This window comes from Mytilus californianus, unplaced genomic scaffold (assembly GCF_021869535.1).
Source record: "Mytilus californianus isolate M0D057914Y unplaced genomic scaffold, xbMytCali1.0.p SCAF_17, whole genome shotgun sequence".
NCBI classification, from domain to species: Eukaryota; Metazoa; Mollusca; class Bivalvia; order Mytilida; family Mytilidae; genus Mytilus; species Mytilus californianus.
In genome coordinates, this window is record NW_026262659.1 from 8259477 (window position 1) to 8284957 (window position 25481).

The following is a 25481-nucleotide window of genomic DNA, read 5'->3' on the forward strand; positions in this document are numbered from 1 at the left end:
ACATCCAATCTTTTATGGTAATATTCTTTACAAAGCGAAAAATGTCGGCATTCACCTCAAAAGATAACCAAACCTTTAAACAGACTTATTCGGAAAGGATATAGTTACGATACTGTTGTCAAGTCATTAAGGATTGCATATTTTGGTATTAATATTGATTCACTCATAGGGTCTTTGCATCGGAAATAAACACATTTATTCTAAAACCAGTTGTTGGCATGATACGGGTTATGTTCTTCTCATATATGTTATGATGGTATGATCCTGAACCCCTAACGGGAGGGATTGTACTCGATTTTCATATGATGAAGACATTATCTTTGAATCAGTTTAATTGAGGTTTGGAGCTGGCATGTCAGTAACTGCTAGTAGTCCTTTGTTTATGTATGTATCATTGTCATTTTGCTTATTTTTTTTTTTTACCTATTTTGACATCGGACTCGGACTTCTTTTAAACTGAGTTTTACTGTGCGTATTGCTATGTGTTTCTTTTTTCTACATTTGCTAGAGGTATAGGGGGAGGGTTGAGATCTCACAAACCATGTTTAACCCCGCCGCATTTTGCGCCTGTCCCAAGTCAGGAGCCTCTGGCCTTTGTTAGTCTTGTATGTTTTTTAATATTAGTTCATTTATATGTTTTGGAGTTTAGTGTGACGTCCATTTTCACTAAACTAGTGCACACTTTTATTTAGGGGCCAGCTGAGGACCACCTCCGGGTGCGGGATTTTCTCGCTGCATTGAAGACCCATTGGTGGCCTTCGGCTGTTGTCTGCTCTTTGGTCGTGTTGTTGTCTCTTTGACATATTCCCCATTTCCATTCTCAATTTTATTCATAATTTCCTTGTTACCAACATAATCAGAGATATATCACAAATTTCTGTTAAGAACATTTGTTTGCCTGTCTAAATCTTTTCCATATGTAAACATGTTTTACCAAGCAAGAAATTTCAGAGGGCTAAATACGATATTTTGTTGTAAGCAAACATTATATAACAAATTAACATATGCAAATTTGAGTTCGGCAGTTCTGATTGAAGAATTGCAACCTGACTTTGAATGTTATGTGGCCTTTTAATGTTTAATTGACTACATCTATTTTACAAATAATATAGGGAATATATAATTCATTGGATCATACATAGTATGTTTTTTAGATGAAATATTAATAGAAAAAAATTCGGTTGGTACCGTTCAGCTGTTTGAATCTGCATATTTGAAATTCTGTTCGAATGTATGATATAGATTGCTGATTTGTAATTTCAGTTTGAGAATTAATAAAACTTCCAAGATTCACCAAGGTGTTTATAAATGTGAAGCAACAAACAGCCGGGGCATGGCTTGCATGAAATGGACATTATTTGTTGGTATGCTACTTAAATATGATGAACAAAATAAAAAGTGATGAAGTGTTTAAAAAGTTGAAATTGTGTTTGGCGGATGTATACTTACCTCGCCTGTGAATAGGTTCTCTATCAACTGTTTCTTGGTCACTGGGCTGTAACTTTTATGTGCTTTCATTGATCCATGTCCCACTTCTGACTATCTTTGTATGAGTCACAAGCATGATTGATGACTTTTATATAATGTCAAGGTCACATCCAGTAACGGCACTTAAGTTACGTGTTTTATCTTTTTAGGATTAAATAGTTAAATTTGTAATCATCCATATAATTATTTTTCTATAACCCAAGGTATGTGTTATGATCTTAGTCAAAGGTTGGTCAGGACCTTGATATGAAAATCATAATTGTTTTTTTAAGATCATTGCTAGTATACTATTAAAGTCCTACAAGAACCAGATTGTGCTGTATCATGGGATCACTGAAACTGTAACTGTTTTATTAGCACAAGTGAATAGATCTAGTTTGATCTATTTAGCCTTAAAAGATCTGTCCTCACTTGCTTACTGTGAACATGATGTAATATAGCTACCTGTATCTGGAATGCTCAAAACTAAAATTTAAAGCGAAGGATGTATAAGTACGTGAACACTTGAGGAACTATATGAATAAATAGACCTTAAAAAATAGCCAAAAAATGTATTAACAAAAATACCAAACTCCAAGGTATATTCAAATAGGGGGAAGTCCATAAAACCTGACAAAACTAAACGTTCGACAAATCCAATCCAAAGAATAAATGACAAAAACCATAGCAGTGCCGAATAAAATGTTACCAACTAAAAGTAGAATACTTCATACAATTGAAATTTATATCAACTGCTCTTAACAGGTACACACAAATAATGTGTAAATTGAACGATATTACAAACAAGCATTTTTTGTTTCAATTGATTAAATCATTACAAAATGTTAACATTTTTTAAGAGATGGTTATAATAGAGCAAACGAAAATAACACTTATAAATGATATGCGTCCGAAGCGCACTTCATGTTTTACCTTCATCAGGAACGCCCAAAGTCAACAATTTCAAATCCATCTAAGGTCAACTTTGCCTGAGGAAATTTTGCAAAGAATTGTCATATGTTTTGTAATGTAAGACCAGTGAACCAATTAATTTAAAATGTGAATATAGCATGAGGCAAATGGGAAAGTTATTGCTATAGAAATATGATTCATTTTAGGCGAACAGCATACAATGCCGTTAAAGACACATGACATCAAAATAATTGTATCTGTGGTGGTTGCAGTAGCAGTAGCAGTCATTATACTTGTAGTGTTGGTAATGTGTGTACTTTACAAGCGTAAGGCTGTAGCACTGGTAAGTCACCAATAGCAATAAAACATGTACGATGCTTTAAGATATTAAAATTCAATGTCAATAAATATCGGTCAGTTTCGGAAGAGATCTCTCCAACAGTGTGATTTTTCTTTCTCTTCTTTCATAAGTATAATAATTCCTTTTCATTCAACTATGCTTTTTTTAAGCATAAAGAATTGGAGAGGACATTGATGCATCCCAGTGGAGACTATATTCCTGATATACCTATTGATGAACAAACATCCTGTTTACCCTATGATGCAAAATGGGAGTTTCCAAAAAAGAAGCTCAGACAGGGTAAGCAGACAGAATCTTATATACCAATTTGTGACACGTCAATTTTTTTTCAACAACAAAAATCCATGAAAGAAATTCCTTAAAAAGGGGCTTAGATAGTTTTTATTCTGGTTGAGACATCAGCTGATATAGGCTTCTTTCCAATAATACATCACTTTGTCCTAAGTATAGGTAAAACATTTACTAAGTTAAAATTTGTAATTTGTCTACATATTGACAACTAACTAAGGCCGATTACATACCTATTGTCAAACGAGCAATATCTCATGCATACTCGGGACAGATTAAGGCAACAGTAGTTTACCGATGTTCAGATCTCTTAAATCGACCAAGAAGACAAATCAAAGCAACAATCAAAAACCATGGGAATCGCCTGAACTCCAAAAAGAGCGCGATCGAGTGCGTCGACAGGGTAAGCGTCTCCTCTATCGGTATCACTTGCCATGTGAATAGTTACGCAGTCAAAATGTCACAATAGTGAAAAGAACACCATCGGTAAAATTACAGACTATTTCGTATCTAAAGATGTAAGACTGCGTAACATGTCGTTAAAGAGTTGAAAAAAAAACAAAAAATGTATGTATCCATTCGTAGGATATGAAATGTTGAAGCATCGAGTAAGCAGTGTGGATACTTTAGAATGCAAATGGAATGCAAGGGTAGGGTTAGAAATTAAACCTTACAAAGCCTCATCCACTGACCTATCTATGAGTGGCGGATTATGCCAGAATAATGATAGTTCGATAGGGGTATAATTTACATCGATATACTTTCAACAAGTAAACATATACCTTTAAAAGTATCAGGATACTTCTATCAAACATCAGGATATAGATTTCAACTATTGGTATACTTTCACAAGTATCCTGATACTATGTCAAGCATTCGTATACTTTTAACAAATATGCTTTCGTTTAAAACAAGTATCATTATATGTTTAATTATATACTGATACTTTCAATATGTATCCCGATATATACCGGAAGCATCAGTATACTTCTAACAAGTGTTTAGATACACGTAAAAAAGATTCGGTAGTTATAACAAGTATCAATATACCTATCAAAAGCTTCAGTATACTTCTAACAAGTGTTTAGATACACGTAAAATGAATCGGTAGTTATAACAAGTATCAATTTACCTATCAAAAGCATAGGTATACTTTTAACAAGGATCAGTATACTTATAAAAATCATCGTTATTTTTTTTAGATAGACCAGTTTACTTATAATAAGTATCGGTATACTTTTAAAAAGTTTAAATATACTTATAAAAAGCATCGGTAAACTAAAAACAAGAATCAATATATTTATAGTAAGCATCTGTTGACTTTTAACAATTATCAGTATACTTATATAAAGCATTGGTCTACTGTAAATAAGTATCATTATACTTATTCTAAGCATAAGTATACTTTTCATTATACTTATAAAAAGCATCAATATACTTTTAAAAAGTATCAGAATATTTATAATAAGTATCGGTATACTTTTAGCAAGTAGCAGTATACTTATAAAAATCATTGGTTAATTTTTATGAAGTATCAGTTGACTTATCAAAAGCATCAGTATACTTTTTACTAGTATCTGTATATATATAAAAATCATGGGTTCAGAAGTATATGGATACATTTGAAAAGTATCGGTATACTGTAACAAGTTTCAGTATACGAAAATCGGGGAAGTGAAACATCTCGCAAGAATCAACAAGACGCGTGGAAGCTCCGAAACAAGACAGATAAAACCAGGACAATTATTTCGATAGGTTTTTATCTGTAACTTTCGTTTACCTCAACATATTGTCAAAACTCAAACTGTATAGTAAAAAACAGAATATTACTAACATATTTGAAAAAGTAAGAAAATTTTGACAGGACAGTTAAAAACAAAAGGTGGACATTTCATAGGAAAGTTTATTTGTAATTGAAATGATTTCTACAAAACAACTGTCTGACATAATATTTTTTATACGATTGTTAAAGTCTAAGGCATGATAGTTCTAAAAATTCATAATTTGATATTTTCTTCGTGTTAGAAGAGTATAATAATATGCCAGGACAGTAGCTTATTGCGTTAAAACTTTCAAAAAATTCTTTCAGAACCGAAATATAAAGTTAAATATCTTTTTTTCAAAATGCGTGTCTCGCATGAAATTATTATTTCACTGTAAAGTTTGAAGTATATCATGTATACTGTTTATGAAAATATGAAATTTAATGAATTTATAAATCGTTATCGCAATAAAATATCTGTCAATTACGTTGATCATTTTAATATAAATAGCCAATATTTCCAAAGAAATTTTATTTATGAATGAAATAATTTCTACAAAATGATTGTATGGTATGACATATTTGCACGAATGTAGAGATAACGTCCTTTACTTTCCTAAAAAAACTTAATTTTATAATTTGTACTTGTTTTAAAAGTAAAAAAGCTGCCAGGACAGTAGCCTTTTACGTCAGAACTTTTTAAGACATTAGTTCAAAATTGGTTATATAAAATTGAATGTCTTCTTCCAAATGCGTTTCTGGCATGTAATTAGTTTTGCAGAATGTTTTGTACTATAGAGTTTGAATTTTGACAATATGTTTAGTTAAATAAAAGTTACAGATATAAAACGTATCGAATATAATTGTCCTGTTTCAGACCTTCTCCGCGTCTTGTTCATTCTCGCGAGATTTACTTCCATTATTTTCATATACTGAAACCTGTTACAGATTACCGATACTGTTTACGTGTATCCAAATACTTGTCAAAAGTATGCCGATGGTGTTTTTATGTATCCAAATACTTGATAGAATACAGATGCCTTATATGATTTAATCTGATACTTGTTAAAAATATTTCGATGCTTTTTATATGTATATTGATACTTGGTTAGAGTAAACGGAAGCTTTCTATGAGTATACTGATCCTTGTTAAAAGTATACCGAAGCTTCTGATATGTATACTGATACTAATTAAAGTATATCTTTGCTTTTGATAATTAAACTGATACTAGTTATTATTTCCGACTGATTTTACGGGTATTTAAATACTTGTTAGAAGTATATGGTGCTTTCGGTATATATCGGGATCAGATTTTAAGTATCAGGGTATTATTTAACATATACATTAAATGATATTTGCTTTAAACATAAGCATATTTGTTAAAATTACATAAATGATGGTCAAAGAATCAGGATATCTGTAAAACGTATGCCAATGGTTCATATTAATATCATGGTGTTTGTTAGAAGTTCAAGTAATAGTATGTTAAAAGTATATCGGTGAAAAGTGTATCCCTATAGAACCATAATCCGCCATATGATCTATCCAATAAGTTTTATAATGGTTTTAGTAGATGTGAAGAACATTGCATTCCCACATCATATCGCAGGATACTCACAATCCAATACAAATATGACTACTAAAAAAAAAACAACGAAGAATTCAAATATCATTGCAAGAAAGAGGCGGGAGATACCAAGGGGACATTCGGAAGTCAAAAAGAAACTGAACACGCCATCGGAAAAAGACGAAAAGACTTATTAAGTTGACAAAACACTACTAAAGAATGAGTAACACGAATGAGCAACACGAATCCCACAAAACATAAAAAAAACCTGGAAATGATAAGAGTAACACTTGTTTATAAAAAAAGAAAAGAGTACCATAACACTACTGAAATGTATTTGTTATTTGAAGTAGTGATTCATTATTCAGAATAGCTGACATATTTAATAATAATTTTAGGTATGGTATTAGGTCAGGGAAATTTTGGTCGTGTCATTAAAGCCGAAGCTATCGGTATACTGGAAAATGAAATTGGTTCAACAGTTGCCGTAAAAACGGCCAAAGGTAGGCACTAAAAATGTAACATTTAATTTAGCAGGGTGTTTATTTACATTTTTCATGCCCAATGATTATCTCAGTAGGATTAATAAAGGCAACAGTAGTATACCGCTGTTTAAAAGTCATAAATCGATTAAGAGAAAACAAATCCGGGTTACAAACTAAAACCGAGGGAAACACATCAACTATAAAAGGAAAACAACGGAACAACAGAAACACTGAACTGCAACAAAAACAAACGCCAACATACATAGAAACGAGTATTTGATAACAACTGCCATATTCCTGACTTGGTACAGGACATTTTAAGAAAAAATGGTGGGTTGAACCTAGTTTTATGGGTAGCCAATCCTCCCGATTATACGGCAATGTTAAAAAATATCGCTAAAATGAGAACAATACGTGACAGGAATACAGTACAAACAAACGCAAGAACTCTCAGCACAGAGAAATGCATAAATAATTATTACAATAGTACATTACAACATTACATATTCCATGTGTACCTTGCTTAACTGATATGTATTTACCTCAATATATATATATAGGCATTTATATAAATTAATTTAGTAACTGCATCAGTTTATTTTCAAACTGATCGACGCCTAGATATATTGAATGTTGATCGTTGTTATTCTTAGAAACTATATATATATCTATATATATATAAACAAGTCTAAATTGAAAACAACGTTCAAACCTATGATTGCGTTGGATAAAAACAGCAATTTTTATACGTGTGCATGCAAAACAAATTTCTTAATAGAGGGGTCTAAATACAGCACAAACAACAATTTCCAAAAGACCAAAAAAGTGAAAAAGTATATTTTAACAAAACGCATTTGACTAACAGGTCGAACAACAAATGTTCTTAAACCCTGCTGACTGCCATTGGCGATTGCTAGATAAACGGATCACAAGATGTTACAAAATGGATCTTTTAAAATTATTAATTTAATATCAAACAGAAAACAATAAACTTGCGGAAAAGATGGTATACCGCAAACAAAAGGTGCAAAAAATTAGTACATCATATCCGGATTTCGACAATTAATGTCTCTTCAGTGATGTTAGTGATCGAAACGGTATTTGGAAGGCCATATAATTTACCTCAATTTAGGATAGACTATATATATATATCCCTGATGGTCGAAGCTGAAACCGGTGGGATAGTGGACATTATCGTTACTTTTTGTGAAATTTATTTATGTAACTCAAAACATTAATATCGGCATTGTTACAACGTTTTATTTTTATTGATATATATATTTATATTTTGTCATCTGACAGTTGAGTTCTCAGATAAGAAATTAAACTTTAAAATAGATTATTCAGTTAAAATTAAATATAGCTTCTGACCCGGATATAAACCTCAGTTTTAAAGTAAGCATTGTGGGTAAATCCTCATAAAATTCGGTGTAAGGTTAATGAAGCATTGTGGGTAAATCCTAATAGAATGCGGTGGTAGGTTGATGAAGTATTGTGGGTTAATCCTCATTAAAATTCGGTGTTAGGTAAATGAAGCATTATGGGTAAATCCTAATAGAATGCGATGGTAGGTTGATGAAGTATTGTTGGTTAATCCTCATTAAAATTCGGTGGTAGGTTAATGAAGCATTGTTGGTAAATCCTAATAGAAAGTGATGGTAGGTTAATAAAGCATTATGGGTAAATCTTCAAAGAATTCTACATAAAATGAATACATTTTACATGTTTTCTGAAGACCTTATTAAGAAGGCTTTTTTCTGTAAATTATTTATTCTTTTACAAAAAGGCTGATACAAGTCATATTTGTTTTTAACATTGCAAGTATATAGTTTGAGATATCGTTTATACACCCTAAACATATTCTATTACACCATCTTTAAGGAAAAAAGATGTAAAGATATAATTTTCTTACCAGATATATAGTGTTAATTCACTCAAGACAGTTTCCAATGGCAAACAATTTAAATTCATATATTCTTTTTGTTTGTATTGGATACATAATTCACAGTATTTTCCATTTTTATTCAAAATTTGCCATGACATTGTCAGTTTTTTTTCGATTTATGAGTTTGAATATCCCTTTGGTATCTTTCACCTCTCTTAAGTTACTCAAAACAATCTTTCATGGGAGGATTTACCTCTGGACGTATTAATATTAATGAAACTACAAAAAATGACCGTATCAATGATATTCCGTGCTGACTCCTGGGCGGAACGAAGCCACTTGTCGTAAAAACTCACTAAAGATATACCTGACTTATAATTTAGAACGCATGACGCATATTTCGTCTATATAAGCCTCATTAGTGGCGCACGGAAAGGAAACAATATATGTAATAATATTTATATGGGTTCAATGCAAAAACTTTTGTTTCGTTTAAAATACATCTATACAGAAAGGAAGCTGAAACTATAATTAATAATAACCAACCTGAGTTGAAAAGTTTGAAGTTTTGTATTTGTAGTTATTTGCAAAGGAGTTTTTTTTATTTTTTCGTAGTCATCTATTGTAACACAATAATCTAAAGACTTAAAATTTTCAAGATCGACATTTGGGTCAAATTCGTTTTCAGAAATAGTCTGTGAAATATTCTGCCTGATTTTATTAACAAAACCAATATCTTTCACGATTTTTTTTTTTATTTCAAAGTCCGCTTTCTCCTTGTATGATTCAAAAATCAAAGGGGCCAAAACAAGGCAAATTATTTAAAACATTACAATTCAGAATATCAGAGCAGTCTTTCCTGTGTATCAAAGTATGCAGTTACAAGTCTTTGTAAAAAAATAGAATAATTGCTAATCATGAAAGGAATACAGTATTCAAGAAACAAGTGCTTTTCAGTACATTTATTATTATTATAATTTGTTTATTTTATTCATGTTGCCAGATTGTACAGATAAAGAACAAATGATGGCTTTAATGTCAGAGCTGAAGATAATGATACATCTCGGTCAGCATCTTAACATTGTAAATTTACTGGGTGCTGTGACCAAGGAAATCAAATATGGTAAGTGTATTTCGTAGCATGTACCACTCTTTACAGACTTAGACTTTTAAAGACGATTATCCAATAGTGAAACTTAGATTTTACTAAAGCATTAAACATAGTCATATTATTTTCCTTTGAAGAAGTAATATAAGATAAGATAAGATACTTTATTGCAGAAATATATGTCCCAAGTCAGGAACCTCTGGCCTTTGTTAGTCTTGTATGTTGTTTTTTTTAACTTTGGTTCATTTATATGTTTCGGAGTTTAATGTGACGTCCATTTTCGCTGAACTACTATACATTATTGTTTAGGAGCCAGGTTAAGCTCGCCTCCGGGTACGGGATTTCTCGCTGTGTTGAATACCAATCGGTGGCCTTGGTCTGTTTTCTGCTCTTTGGTCGGGTTGTTGTCTCTTTGACGCATTCCCCATTTCCATTCTCAATTTTATTTATATATATTTTATAATGAAATTAATGTACATAAATTTCATTTAGGATATAAACCTAACATGTTTTAACATAACATTTATCGACATATACGAATATCATTTCAGTTTTATTATTTTTATTTCTTCAATTTGATTTTATCACAATTCATCCGTCAGTTGTTCACAGACCAAGCTAACAATATTGTCATACACCCCGCAAACAAAGTTTGGAGTGGTATGTAGCAACTACCTTATCCGTTCGTCCGTCTGTGTGTCTGTCTGTGTGTTTGTCTGTCCGTCTGTTCGTCCGTCCCGCTACGTATCCGGGACATAACTTTTGTACCGTAGAACTTGTTATGTATATGCACCATTGGCAGTTGACTTTGACCTTTGACTTGACAACTAAGATAGTTAATCCTAGTGTAATTCGTGTCCGGGCACTGTTTTACTGTAGAAATAAGATCAATCAAACTTGGTAGGTGGTTAACTCATTGGAAGGCCTATTTTTTATATACCAAAACCAGCTCACTTTGACCTTAACTTTGACACCTCTGATAGTAATACGTTGTCTGATTCGTGTCATAACTATTGTGCTGTAGAACTAAGAGTGACCGAACTTGGTATCTGGATGCATTATTGGAAGTCGGTGTGTCATATTCTAAAGTCATGTCACTGTGACCTTAACTTTGTCCTTTGACCTTTGACCTCTGTAATAGCAAAACCTTGTTTGCTTGGTGGCCGGGAAATTACTCCGGTACCGTAGAACTTAACTTTACCAAACTTGGTATGAGGATGCATTATGGGAAGCTGATGTAGGTCTGACGTTTGACATTGATATCAGTAAAAATTATCAGTGGGATATTAGTTAAATATCAAACTAGATGTGGAAGAAATTGTAGGTAGTATCATAATTAAATTTCCTGATTTACAGTATACAAACTTTAGATTTTGTTGTTGAATCGATATAACTATGTCACATTGACTTACCGGTAACCATATGCCAATTATTAAAAAAAATGGAAGCCAAAAATCTTAAACTGACATTGTCTTGATACTGAATTTCAATCTGCTGCCGAACAACAACTAATATGCATATACCATGTATACGTAAGTTATTAGTCTTGCTATCTGGACAACTCTAGATATTTTAATGTGTTTTTGGCCTTTTTTAGGTGAATTAATGGTGATTATTGAATACTGTCATTTTGGAAATCTTCGTAACTACCTGATTAAAAAGAAGGAAACGTTTAAGGACCCTAAAGACGATAAAATACCAGATAATCTAAATAAAGGACCTTTAGAGGATACAAATGGTCCTCTTTTGACCACGAACAATCTAATGTGTTGGGCTTTCCAAGTTGCAAGAGGAATGGAATACTTGGCTTATAAAAAGGTAGTTGCATTTATATGTAAATCATACTTAATAATTTTTTTTGATTTTGTTATTGTTCTTGAAATAATAAATTTGAAAATGAAAATTGGTTTTTGATATGATACGTTTAGCATAAGTTGTTCATTTCTTACCATGACAAAACTGTAAAAAATCAAATTTTTGTTAGGACTAAATTTCTTTCTTGTTTAACACACTATTTTTTAAATTTATCTAACAGCATTATATAATAGCATACTAAACACTGGAATTTTCAGTACATGAAACCACATTTACCTTTAGGCAATTTAATATTAGTTGTTTCTTTTATTTCAGTACATTCACAGAGATTTAGCAGCTAGGAATATTCTGTTAGCACATGATAATGTTGTGAAGATCTGTGATTTTGGACTTGCTAAAGCCTGTTATAAGAATCCCGAGTATCATAAAAAGGGGGATGTAAGTTTCAGAGGCTTAGGACGATTATTGAGGAACCAGAAAAATATTCACTCGATACATATTTTTCAATTTCTAATTTTAATTTCTTATTAAGAATCGGACTTGACAATTTTTGTTTTAGCTCCTGCATAAAGATTAAGTTTCCACTTTAGCGAAATGCATGAACACAACATTGTATACTTTTTGAATTTAGCAAAACGTTCATGGTACACTTATTTAGAAGAAGCAAATGCTGTTTACCCTTTTAGAGTCTAATTTGTGATTGAAATAGACTTCAAGGTTTGTTAAGAGTCATTCATGTTTGATATTTTTTTTATTGTTTCTTGAAAACTGAAAATATGTTTTGTTTATTTATTGCTGTTAGATTACTGTCAGCAGTAACTTTAGAAGACCCGCTTCTTAAGAATTAGTGCTTTGATGAGCTTCTGCTGTTACATTTAAATGTTACTGTAAGATCTTATCATTATGAAAAAAATCAAGCAAAATTTGTTTTATGGTACAGTTTAAGATATCATTAGTCGAAATACCTATATTGTGCATTATGATTGGTACCGTTTTACGTGGAATGAGCTAATCATCAGTTTGTATTAAATATCATAAATGCTATTATATAGCTCATTTAGAAATATTTTTTTTAGAATTATGTTGCACATAATTGCTAATGGTATGAGAAAACTTTGATTGTATATTCTATTTTAGGGACCAGTTCCAGTGAAATGGATGGCAATTGAGTCTTTAACACATCAAATCTACACCACTAAAAGTGACGTGTAAGTTATCTCTAACACATCAAATCTACACCACTAAAAGTGACGTGTAAGTTATCTTAACACATCAAATCTACACGACTAAAAGTGACTTGTAAGTTACCTGTAACACATCAAATCTGCAACACTGAAAGTGACGTGTAAGTTACCTTTAACACAACAAATCTACACCACTAAAAGTAACGTGTTATTTATATTTAACACATAAAATCTACACCACTAAAAGTGACGTGTGAGTTGTCATTAACACTTCAAATCTACACCCCTAAAAGTGACGTGTAAGTCATCTTTAACACATCAAAACTACAACACTAAAAGTGACGTGTTATTTACCTTTAACACATACAATCTACACCACTAAAAGTAACGTGTAAGTTATCTTAAACTGATCAAATCTACTACTAAAGTGACGGATTGGTTGTCTTTAACAAATCAAAACCACATCACTTAAAGTGATGTCTTAGTTATTTAAAGGCTAATTTTGCTTAATCCCTAAAATTTTTAGTATCACTGAATTAATGAATAAATTTCTGTTACCCTAGTAATATGACAGTTGTTTTCCTTTCGTTTGATGTGTTTGAGCTTTTGATTTTGCCATTTGATAAGAGACTTTCCGTTTTGAATTTTCCTTGGAGTTCGATATTTTTGTTATTTTACTACTTATTAAAATACCTTTCAAAAGTTCCTACTTCCATTCTTTCTAAAGTAAAAGATGGCCGTCGGAAATATTGTGATGAGGTATATTTTACTAGTAGTGTCAATAAGATTCTTAAAATTTCTTAAGATCTACTTCAAAATCTTCAATAACAATCCTTACAATTTTTCTGTTATATCAAAACTCATGATTTTTCTACGTTCTACACTACTATTTCCCATGATGAATTGAAAGATCGACTACGGCGACTCATAAAACAAATAACTCAAGATGATATTATATAAATGGAAGACTTTTTAGCTCGACAACATATTTGTTGAGTTTGGTTGATTAATATTTCCAAGGATAGTCTGTATTCTAAAGGGTACTATATTGTATACAGACCGACCTGTTTTTATACTCATAGAAGAAAAGATCATACAGAGCTTTCTTAAAGTTCTATCACTGTCAGATATATTGATGATGTCCTGTTACTCAATTACCCACGTTTCAATGAGTGCTAGCATCTCATATATCCCAGTGAATCTGTGATGAGGAATACTACCGAAATAAGAAGGTCTACTTCATATCTTTCATCGATTTGACACATGGACTACTTGAAACAGAAATTTATTAGAAACGGGATGAGTTTAACTTTTATATTACAGGGGCATAGCAAAGACGTTGGGAAATATACACAACGTACGTCTCTTTGTTGTAAATTTGTGAATATATTTTCATATGTGAAACTGGTTTAGGTAAATTAGAATAATCCTTAACTGTAAACGAACCAATTTTCATTGTAAAAATTCTAAGGTTATATATTATATATAAATACCTATATACTTCAGGATTATACATCTTGTATACATGCCTTTCTGATGATACATACATGTGCAAGTTATAAAATACAAAAAAAGTATGAAATTGTGCTGTTATAAATATTTTGAAATGTCAATTGTGAAAAGAACAGATTGCCTGAATTGTATTTAAAAAAGTTCTAAAGATAATCCTCTATTCAAAATAGATTTAGAATATTTTAAACCGATAATACCTGTTCAACCATGTTTCTCGATAGAAAAAGAAATCAATTTTGATACATGTATATTGTTTAAACATTCAATAGGTAATTTTCCAAACATGCAATAATAAAGGAATTTTGTCAAATGTTTAGGGGATATACACTTTCTTTGATTTTACAAATTCACAATAACAAATACATAACTCAAAGTAATATTTAACGGGCACTAAAATTTAAAGCGTAAACTACAGAATGCTTGCTATTAACATGATCAACTCTTTTATTTATTCATTTCTGACAATATTTTAAAGTAATGCACTTCAAGTCCAAAATTATGATTTTTTGCATTTCGTACTTGTTAATAGGTATATTAAAAGAGATGATTTCAGCTTCCCAATTGTGAACATTCCATTTCTATGTAGCAACATTCCAGCAGCGCCTGAATACGGAGTATATATCTCCCAGTTGATACGATATTCTCGGGCTTGTGTTTCCTATCATGATTTCCTTGATAGAGGATTGCTGCTCACAAGGAAGCTATTAAACCAAGAGTTCCAAATGGTGAAGTTGAAGTCATCCCTTCGTAAATTTTACGGACGCCATCACGAGTTGGTTGACCGTTATGGAATATATGGAATAACCGTTTCACAGATGATATCGGATATGTTCCTTATGTCGTAACTACAATACCCTCCCTTTTCACGAATGTGACTTACCGAATTAGACTATTTACCGGATTTGTAATAACATAAGCAACACGACGGGTGCCACATGTGGAGCAGGATCTGCTTACCCTTCCGGAGCACCTGAGATCACCCCCAGTTTTTGTAGGGGTTCGTGTTGCTTAGTCTTTGGTTTTCTATGTTGTGTCATCTGTACTATTATTTGTCTGTTTGTCTTTTTATTTTTGGCCATGGCGTTGTCAGTTTGTTTTCGATCTATGTGTTTGACTGTCCCTCTGGTATCTTTCGTTCCTCTTTTCTTATCTAATTAACAATCAATCAATCAATCAATCATGGTATAATTGATTTTACCGCCGTCATTTAGAATTATCTTGGCTAGTTCCCTTTGAAGTTTTTCGTCATACGATTTGTAAATCGTTACATTTTACAATGGGGTGTCGAACAATTATTCTTCATTATGTTATAGAGTCCTTTTATCGAAATACATGAACATGAAGATAATTCAGAGCAAGTGACGAGAAGTCAGATGAAAACAGATCATTTGCTGAATCCATGGTTTTTCTAATGACCCGCCGGATTGTTTAAAAATCTCGAGTGAATAGATACATAACTCAAAGTAATTTTTAACAGCGCTGGGTACAACGACAAAAAAGTAATTTGGCAGGCATTTCTTGGGTAGGGGAATTTTTCTTAGATTTTTGCATTGAACATTTTCACACATGATTAATTTAAAATATAACTTACTTTGAATTTATATCTTAGATGGTCCTATGGTGTGTTCTTATGGGAAATATTTTCTTTAGGTAAGTCTTGATCAAATTTTTATCACATAAGGATAACTTAAAATTATATTATCATTTTGTTAATATTCATGTTTGATACTGCATTTTCATAAAATTGACATATGGGCAACACCACCATATTTTTTGTATCACAGCATCTTTAATCACATTCATATTTAAACAGTAAAGTAAAGAAACGAAATATACACTTTAGGAACCAATTCAGCTTATTACAAAAAAAATATAAAATGCATTATTCATCACTTTTATTGCTGCTTATCATCCTGATATTGATTTAAAAGCTTAAGTTGCTGATAAATAGAGAGTATCATATGGCTTTTTCAATATCACATCCGTATCAACCCGAGACACCAATATAATCACAAGAGCTCTGCTCGAGGGATTATATTGGTTGAGGGTTGATACGGTGTGTGATATTGAAAAAGTCATATCATATACACTTTATTATATATCTCAAGTAGATGGTTTTTTATGTGACATGATATCATACAGATAAGGAGGTTTGAAATGACGTCATACAGATAATAGGTTTGACATGACGTCATACAGTTTAGGGGTTTGATAAAGCCTTTGCAACAGTGATTGCAATCGATGACGTGACGTCTTACAGATTAAAGGTGAGATAAAGCCTTTGCAACCGTGCTGAACTACACCTGTTTTTAAATTCTTCCCAATATGTAAATGTAGATAACACGTATTAATTTGTACGTCTAAAATGTTTTTCTTGATTTACCTTCACCAGGAACACTCAAACCCAAACATTTGAAAGCCCCGGATGTAAAAAAAAAAGGAAGATGAGGCATGATTGCCATTCATATAAATCTCCACCAGAAACCAAATGACGTAGAAGTTAGCAACTAGAGGTCATCGTCTGGCCTTCAACAACGATCAACATTCATACCGCATAACAAGCTATAAAAGGCCTCGAAATGTCAAATGTAAAACTATTCAAACGAGAAAATTTACCGCCTCAATTATATATAAAACAAAAAACGAAAAAACTGATATAATATACAGCAACAGATGACAACCACTGAATTACAGGATCCTGGCCTGGGACATGCACTTACAGAATGTAGTTGGGTTAACATGTTTGCGGGCGCCAAACCCTCCCAACAACATGGAGACTAGAATACATGAAAAGCTACATGACCAAAAAGGGACCTAAAAATAGCCAAATTCATTTAAGGTCAACTTTTGCCTTTGTTTCTTAATAATTTATTAATTTATCAACGGAGAATTTAAGAAAATTTACTGAGTTGATGATACCCTCGGGACTTACTGTTTCGACCCAGTGCTAGTTAATGAATATAACACTTATTAATTCAATTAAGGGCTGAATACTTGCACGATTATCAATCACCCTACAACAATACAAATGTATATATGGGTTTGTTATACAAATATCTTAATAATACAAATAAGCACAGTCATGAGCCAACTTTATGCAACATGTTTAAGTTTTTAAACGAGATAACTGCACCATTTGTAGCACATAACTATTTAAGATAATTATTTGATAGGCGGTACACCCTACCCTAGCATTGAAATCAATGAAAAATTTATCAACTTACTGAAGGATGGTTATGTGATGGAGAACCCAGAATATTCGTCAGATGAATTGTAAGTCCATTATTGTTATAGTATCTTCGTATGAATACTTTTGAAGTATTCCCTCTTTTAACATCTGGCCTATTATAGGGAAAGGTTGCAATTATCAACTCTTAAATTTGGGAAAGATTATTTTTCCTATATACATAAACAAATGATACAAAAGGGACAATCAAAACTCTTAAGTCGAAGATGAAGTGACAGTGCTTGCGTATTAATCTCCTCATTTGTTATTCAACAGTGTTCTTATTATAAATTAAGTATATCTTTTCTACCCCCTTGATCAATAATTTCATGTCTTGTCCAATTTATAATATGAATTACAACTATCCTTAACTGTAAACAAACCAATTTGAATTGTAGAATATAATGTTATATATATATAAATACCCATAATTACTCTAAATATCAGCACAACAACGTTAAATCTGCAAATTTGCGGAAGCAAATTTTTGTTCTTCCCTCGCCGGGATTCAAACTCATGCTATTGGGATATCGAGACAACACCGCCTGCACTGTGTCCAGCGCTCGTAAGGATCGTAAGATGCAGTCACAGAAATAATTATTTGATACGAGGAAAAGTAACACTAGGCCACCGAAAGCTGAGTTTTTAGTTGTTTAGACGTAACTATATATAAATACCTATATACTTCAGGATTATACATCTTGTATACATGCTTTTCTGATGATACATGCATATGCAAGTTATAAAATACAAAACTTTTATCAAATTGTGCTGTTATGAATATTTTGAAATGTCAATTTTGAAAAGAATAGATTGCGAGAATTGTATTAAAAAAAGTTCTGAAGATAATCTTGAAACATTTGTTAAACAAAGTTAAATGGAGATCAACATCTATTAATCACAACAATTTTATTGAAGAAAATTAATTAGAGAAAAAGAAAACACACCTTTTTATTAGGAAAAGGCAGAGAATATGAGATCCATAAAAAGTAGAGACTCTGCAAGTTTTACAATATATATGAATATGAAAATCATTTATTTTCAAATTGCCAAAAAATAAACGTAAATATTTTAAATCGAGTGAATCATTTAAAGGACATAACAACAGAACAAGCCGTCATGACAGTATAAGACATACAAAACTAAGGTCATGAGACTAATTTTTCTAAAATTGACTTATTATTATTAAGCTATACTAGAACACACCCGCGAAATCACGGGCATTTAGAGCGTGGTTGAAAGTATGAAAACTGTAGTAGGATGTATTTTTGTAAATGATTTTATGACTGGAGAATTTCAGGAAAGGTGGCAAAAGTCATATAAAATAACCCTCCCCTTTTTTCCAAAGTCCGCTATTTTTTGTTTTTTGTTGATAGTAAATAGCAAATACACTTTATTTATAGTATATGTATGATCATAGTATACAGAAAAACGCCAAAATAATTGTTCTTTCCCCAAGTACTTATGAAAATCATGTGTTATTTAAAACTGTCGGAAGTCTGGGTATGACTTAAAAGTCCGTCCGAAGACGGAAATAATATCCGGACGCCTTTATTTTCGTTTTTCTCCCAAAATAACCCAAACTGAATAAACATAAGCGAGGTTGACAAATGCGACTATGCATGGTACTTATAGGACACCGAGGCATAATGATTAATTTATTGTGGAAAGAAGAGAAGCGACACACAAAATGAGGTCTTCTCGTTTAATAGTATAGAGGTTCAACTAGTTGTATTATTTTATGTTTTGTGAAATTTTCTTATTATTATCACAGAAATTTAATATTGTAGTATACTAGTATGGCATTCTTCTTCTTCTTCTTTCGTAGTTTCCTCCAATATTGGAGCACTTGGAAATGAATCTAATGAAAACCTTTTTTGTTGTCTTTATGTCAGATTTATTTGTATGTTTGTCTGATCTTTTTAGTCAGTTGTAACTTTTATCAAAATTTCATTTTCGTTACATCTTGATATTACAAAACCACAGAAGAAAAATAAGTTTCCATATCTTGCACTGTTAATGAGTTTTGATGATAATTAGTTTTATAAACAAATGCACGTGTCTGACTGATACAAATAAAAACATGTGGGCAGTACTTTTGTGGTTAATCAATAGAATCATTTGATAGCTTTATGACCACTGACCAGCTATATAAACAGTCAAAGAAAAGAGGTTGAATTCGGGGTTTATAGAAAAAAGAAGATAATGAAATCCAAATAAAAAAATATTTCTATATTGAAACTGCTAGGAGAAAAAACAAACAAATAATTTGGAGCTATAGAGGGAATCATATATAAAATGTACGGATTAAACAAATATAATTGTACAACAATTAATGTTACTTATGTTAATGCTGATGGTTACATCAGATGTTCCTGGGGAAAATGTGAAAATATGAATTCTTTTTAAAAGAAAAAAAACAAATTAAAAATTTTATTTTCAAACTACAAAAATAACACCATATTTTCATTGTATACAATTATAATTCTAGAAATCCCCCCATAAGAATCCCCATGACTGACCAACTGATGATTTTATGTATACATGCTTAACTTACTCTTTGGGAAAATGTTAAAAACAAAATATATTGTTTCATGTACAAATTGAATAAAAAATCCTTATTGAAAAAAGCAAATGCAATGTGTAATTAAACTTCTGACATCATTAATAGTTGATGTTTATCCAGGTGGGCGGGGTTTTGGCCATATCAGTAGCAACTGACTTACAGCAAGGTCAATAATGATATAACTTCTCCCGCCAGATCTGGTTTTTGATGCATAGGGTGTGCATTTTCTTTATATATTCAGAATTGCTGAAATGGAATGCTTTCTTACTGGTCAAAACCTAATTGATTTATGATTAAAGGCCAATCCTGAAGTATTCCCATGGTACATGTGTGAATGATATTGAAGTTAATAAGGTTCAAATAGGAAAATCCTTATTTATTCAATTGTGACACATACATTTTGTCATGAAAATGTAGTTTTAAATGAAATTAGCTCCTAGACGGGTGCCCCATATGCCTGAATTTACCACATGTTGTTCCTTGACCAGTTATCTTCAAAACTATGTCTCAGATTTCCAATAACATCAATAGAACAAATTTTATACCTAATTAAATTGAGTGATTTCTTATGAATTAATGTTGCAAACTTAATTGAAGGGTTATGAGAGAATGAAATACAATAGGAAAAATCTGAGACATGGTTTTGGAGGTCAAAGTGTGTTGCACAAGAAACTATCAAAATTGTTGGGATGCTATGAATAAAAAAGAAGCTAATTTCATTCAAATGTGGACATCTGAATCTAGCAACTAATTACATAATAACGAATTATATAATAATTATGTAATAATAAAATTATCACCATTTAAAAGATTAATCTTTCTTCTTTCTTTTGGTTCCTCAATTATTAATTTTAGAGCTGGATAAAAGAAATTACAACAGTTTGAAGTTGTCTGATTGGGGGTGAAAAAACTTTTGTATTGTGCTACCTTAAGATTAATCCATACATGTACCTAAACGTTTTCATGTATTTAAATGTAAACATCCTGTTTTGTTTTTTTTTAAATATTATATTTTAATTGATCAAATCCTGCAAGTGACAAAACTAATCAAGAATCCAAGTTTCTCTTGACGTACCCAGTTACAATCCACTGACTACCCAGGGAATGATCAGATGATAAATTTTATTGACATATATATTTTGTTTTACATAATAACATTTAATCAAAATTAGTCTTTTTATTGTTAAAAAAAATGGACTTGCTATATTATGTCCATTAATATTGATGCCTGCTCTCTTATTATGTTCATTTTCAAAAAAATCTGTAGATATCAACATTTTTTGTTTTCTGTTCAGATACATAATATGACTCATTTATAGAAAAAACAAAGAATGGTAATTAAGAAATCAATTAAGTTATACTTGTTGTCTGCGATTTTGTATCCAAATATAAGAAGTTGTAATTTTATCACAAGATCTTTATCACTTCTCTTAAAGAGATCGTGAACTTGTTTCCAAAATCATTTCAAATATGAACAACTACAAAAATAATTAGTATAGTTGTCTTCTAGGTTGAAAATTACATATATTGTTGTAAGTTATTTTCCATTGTAATAAACGGCTTTATATCGGAATAACAAACTAATAATTTCCATCTGAAGATTTTAAATTTATTTTCAGTCAGATATTAAAAAAAGTTATACAATGAATTCATATTTGGAGTTTCTTGTACTGCTAAAACCCTAAGCCATCTGTTTATCCCTTTTGGTGATTCTTTTTTATTTTGTACTAATAAATCATATAAAAAAATTGACAAGTATGAAGTATCAATATAACGATCTTTCCACATAATCTTTTTTCTGTGAACGTTTCCTGTACTTCTAATTGAAATTTCTTTTTTAAACAATGTGAACCCACTCTTCTGGAAAGATTGTTTCAATTTATGAAATTCAGCAATCCAGTTTACCTCACACTTCAATAGTTTAAAATATAGTTTTATAATAATGACATGTTTACAAATGGTCAATTTAAAAAGTTATCTAAAATCTCATTTAAGTATGTTATATCATCCTTAAGCCAGTTTTCAAAGATAAAGGGTTTATCATGAAATTTAAAAAATTTAGTCCACCATATTAGACATTTTCGAAAAGGCGTATACACAGACACTTTCACCGACACCGAAAACTACACTAACTACAAAAATAGAGGGACCGTCTCAAAATGTCGAAACATACTGAATGACCTCGTAAAACGTGGTTGCAGAGATAACAAATGTATTATGCGATTTTTCTTATATAATTTTCAATTCGGAATCGGGGCTAGATACAATAAATGCTCTCATTAGTTTTGAATTATTTTAAGTAATGAGTTCGTGTTATTTCATCTCTGAGTTTTTTAATCGTCTGCGTTTGCAACCATTCAAACGGAATACAGTGTTGCGGTATAAAATACAATTGGCGAATCGAATTGCTAAAAAGCGATTGGAACACTGTGGAGACATCCAATCAACAAATTATCTGCCTAAGTGATATCTTTGCAGGGTTAGTTTATCGTCGACGTCAGCTGTTCTCCTAAATAAAGTATCTTATTTCTATTATGTACATTTGTTTAAGTCAGCAAGTCTTATGATTTGTAATGAACGTTTCGGTGACTCAAGTTAAAAATATACATTTCAAAGTAAAAATAGTTGTTGTGTAAAATTCCACTCCAGAAAATGCCAAAAGTAAAAAAAAAAAAAATATGCTAAAATTACAAAAAAGATGAAATTTTGCTTAAATGAAAAAAACATTTTTTTTTAGCCAAAATAAAATCTTACCAAAAAATTGTTTTTATCAATTTTACAACAAGGTATAAAAATGAAGCAAAGGAACGTTTTATAAGAAATAAATTCGTTTTCTTGGTGTAATGAGGGGTGTACGGAATTTTACAATGAAAAATTCCGTACACCCCTGATTACACGTTCCAGTTTCTCATTAAAGTTCTACTCATTTACACACAGCCCAAATTTAATGTTTAGGCGTTCCTCTTTATCATGTCCGAACAACACCCCTTAAACCTTAATAGGTCTATATCCCCAATCAATCTCGGCCATTTTATCTTTATATGATTTCAATTTATAAATCCATAATCCTTCTGGGTTTTTTTTATCTATCATTAAACCTGAAAACAAACCAACAAATTCTATTTCATTCATTTCAATATTATGTTGTTTCATCAGCCAATTGCGAATTGTAATGCTATGACTTCTTCAATCTAGTTTAACAGTGATTCCTTTGTGTCTTTGTAATTTTCTTAGAGCCAAACTTCCAACAACCAAAACAAACTGTAAAGCTGATATAGGGTATTTTTGTCGTATTCCATGTTAATTTTTGTGAAATTTCTGATACCGACCCATTATTTATGAAACATATTTGAACGTCTGTTATACATTGATTTAACCCATTTAATAAATGATTCATTAAATTCAACATGTTTAAAATTCCAAGCGTAAAACACCATTCTAACGAGTCAAATTCTCACGTAAAATCTATAAAAAACAATTACCACTTCAATTTTGTACGTTTCTGATAAGTGTATGATATCTTGAATTTGTGTCAGGTTAAACCCAATAAATATATCTTGTTATCTAGGTATAAAATTATGAAAGCAACATGGAGGACAGAACCAGATGAAAGACCAACTTTTACACAATTGGCCTGTCAAATGGGAGATTTATTAGAAGCTGATGTTAAACAGGTATACGTTATTCCTAGTACAACGTTCCTAAACATTCATGCTGTCAGTTTTCAGAGTTTACGTAAGACGTATATCACTGTAATAGTGCAGAGTAATTGAATGCATTGTTCTATATAAAATAAGATATAAAATAATGTGGTATGATTTCCTATGAGACAATTGTCCACCAGAGACCAAATGACACAGAAATTCACAACTTTAGGTCACCGTACGGCCTCAAACAATGAGCAAAAATCCATACCGCATAGTCAGCTATAAAAGGCCCCGAAAGGACATATGTAAAACAATTCAAACGAGAAAACTAACGGCCTGATTTATGTTCAAAATAATGAACCAAAAACATATATGATATACAGCAACCCCCCCCCCCCCCCCCCCGGCCAAACCACCCCCTCCCCCACCCCAACCTAGGACATCGGTGTAACAGTACAACATAAGAACAAAATATAAAAAAATCAGTTAAAAAGGGCTCAACTCATCAGATCCATACGAAGCAGAAATACATCTAACAAAAACACAGACCGGACGTGGCACAGTACTTATACATCCCCACAAAAATTCTAGTGTATACTTGAGACCAAACCAATATTAACATGTCCTGCTCTGTCAGTGGTTTATCAAATATACTCGTCAATATTTAACTTTAAACGAGATTTACTACATTATTATTGTCACCGAAAATCCAGTTATATTTATTTGATACTCTAAGGAAAAAATCCTCTCTGATTACATTTTGCATATTGCAATAATGAGTAAGTAGGATTTTACCAATACATTATGAAAGAAAGAATATAAAATGTTTTATGTAAAAAGGAAGAAGGGGCCCAATTTGGCATTATAATTCAAGATTAACGAAGAATTGTGACTTTTGCGTGAATATACTAACACGTATTTAAGAAATTTACACTAAAAGGACTTTCAATAATTTGATCAACTAGAAAGAAAAGAGTCGATAATAACATAAATTTACTTGACAAAAATTAACAAATGCATAGTTTTAACCAATGCATTGGATGAGATATATTGAACATGTGTAAGTAATAAATAAAAGATTTACAAGGAATATGTTGTTAATAGAGACAAATTGAATGTGTTGTATGTTATTTAGTTAATACTCATTCGTTCTTTTTATTATGGGGATCCACAAATACTTAGAAAAAAATGAAAACAAGGATTTACCTTCATCAGGAACGCTCAAAGCCGAATATTTGAAAGCCTAGGATGTATAACAACCGAAACAGTTGGAGAGCTATATAATAAAAAAGGACCTAAAATAATAGCCAAGTCTTTAGAAGTTGACTCTAATCTATGTTTTTCCCCCCTAGAATGTAGAGTGACTTTTGGGGCTTTAACTACTTGTTTTTATGTTTTATAACTGTAAATTAGAAGTTTAAATCTCATTCAAAACTAGACCAAATAAGACTCTTATTCCACATTGTCCCATACCAGAATGTTAAGGGAAGTGTGGGTTCTACATTGATTAAAGTCGGTTTGGTTTCCATAGCACTGTTTTGTGTAAATGCCATCAGCAGATATTCCACACAAGTACATTATATACTGAGTTTATTCACATATGTCTTTGGATTGATTGATTGATTTTTGGTGTTTTAACGCCACTTTTAAGCACCGCTTTTGGGTTATTTCGTGGCGGCCAGTTTTTATTGGTGG

General features: G+C 31.4%; 1 protein-coding gene across 1 annotated transcript in view; it reads left to right on the forward strand.

Moving 5' to 3' along the window:
- The window catches only part of LOC127726461 (vascular endothelial growth factor receptor 1-like), a 49336-nt gene that overhangs the window by 19972 nt on the left and 3883 nt on the right, over positions 1-25481 (forward strand). The window contains exons 10-20 of the mRNA XM_052233839.1: positions 1264-1364; positions 2586-2722; positions 2890-3019; positions 6757-6861; positions 9732-9851; positions 11434-11654; positions 11967-12089; positions 12789-12859; positions 15957-15997; positions 17521-17620; positions 23708-23813. Of these exons, the coding sequence (XP_052089799.1) occupies positions 1264-1364; positions 2586-2722; positions 2890-3019; positions 6757-6861; positions 9732-9851; positions 11434-11654; positions 11967-12089; positions 12789-12859; positions 15957-15997; positions 17521-17620; positions 23708-23813 (1255 nt within the window). The remainder of the gene's footprint in view (positions 1-1263; positions 1365-2585; positions 2723-2889; positions 3020-6756; positions 6862-9731; positions 9852-11433; positions 11655-11966; positions 12090-12788; positions 12860-15956; positions 15998-17520; positions 17621-23707; positions 23814-25481) is intronic.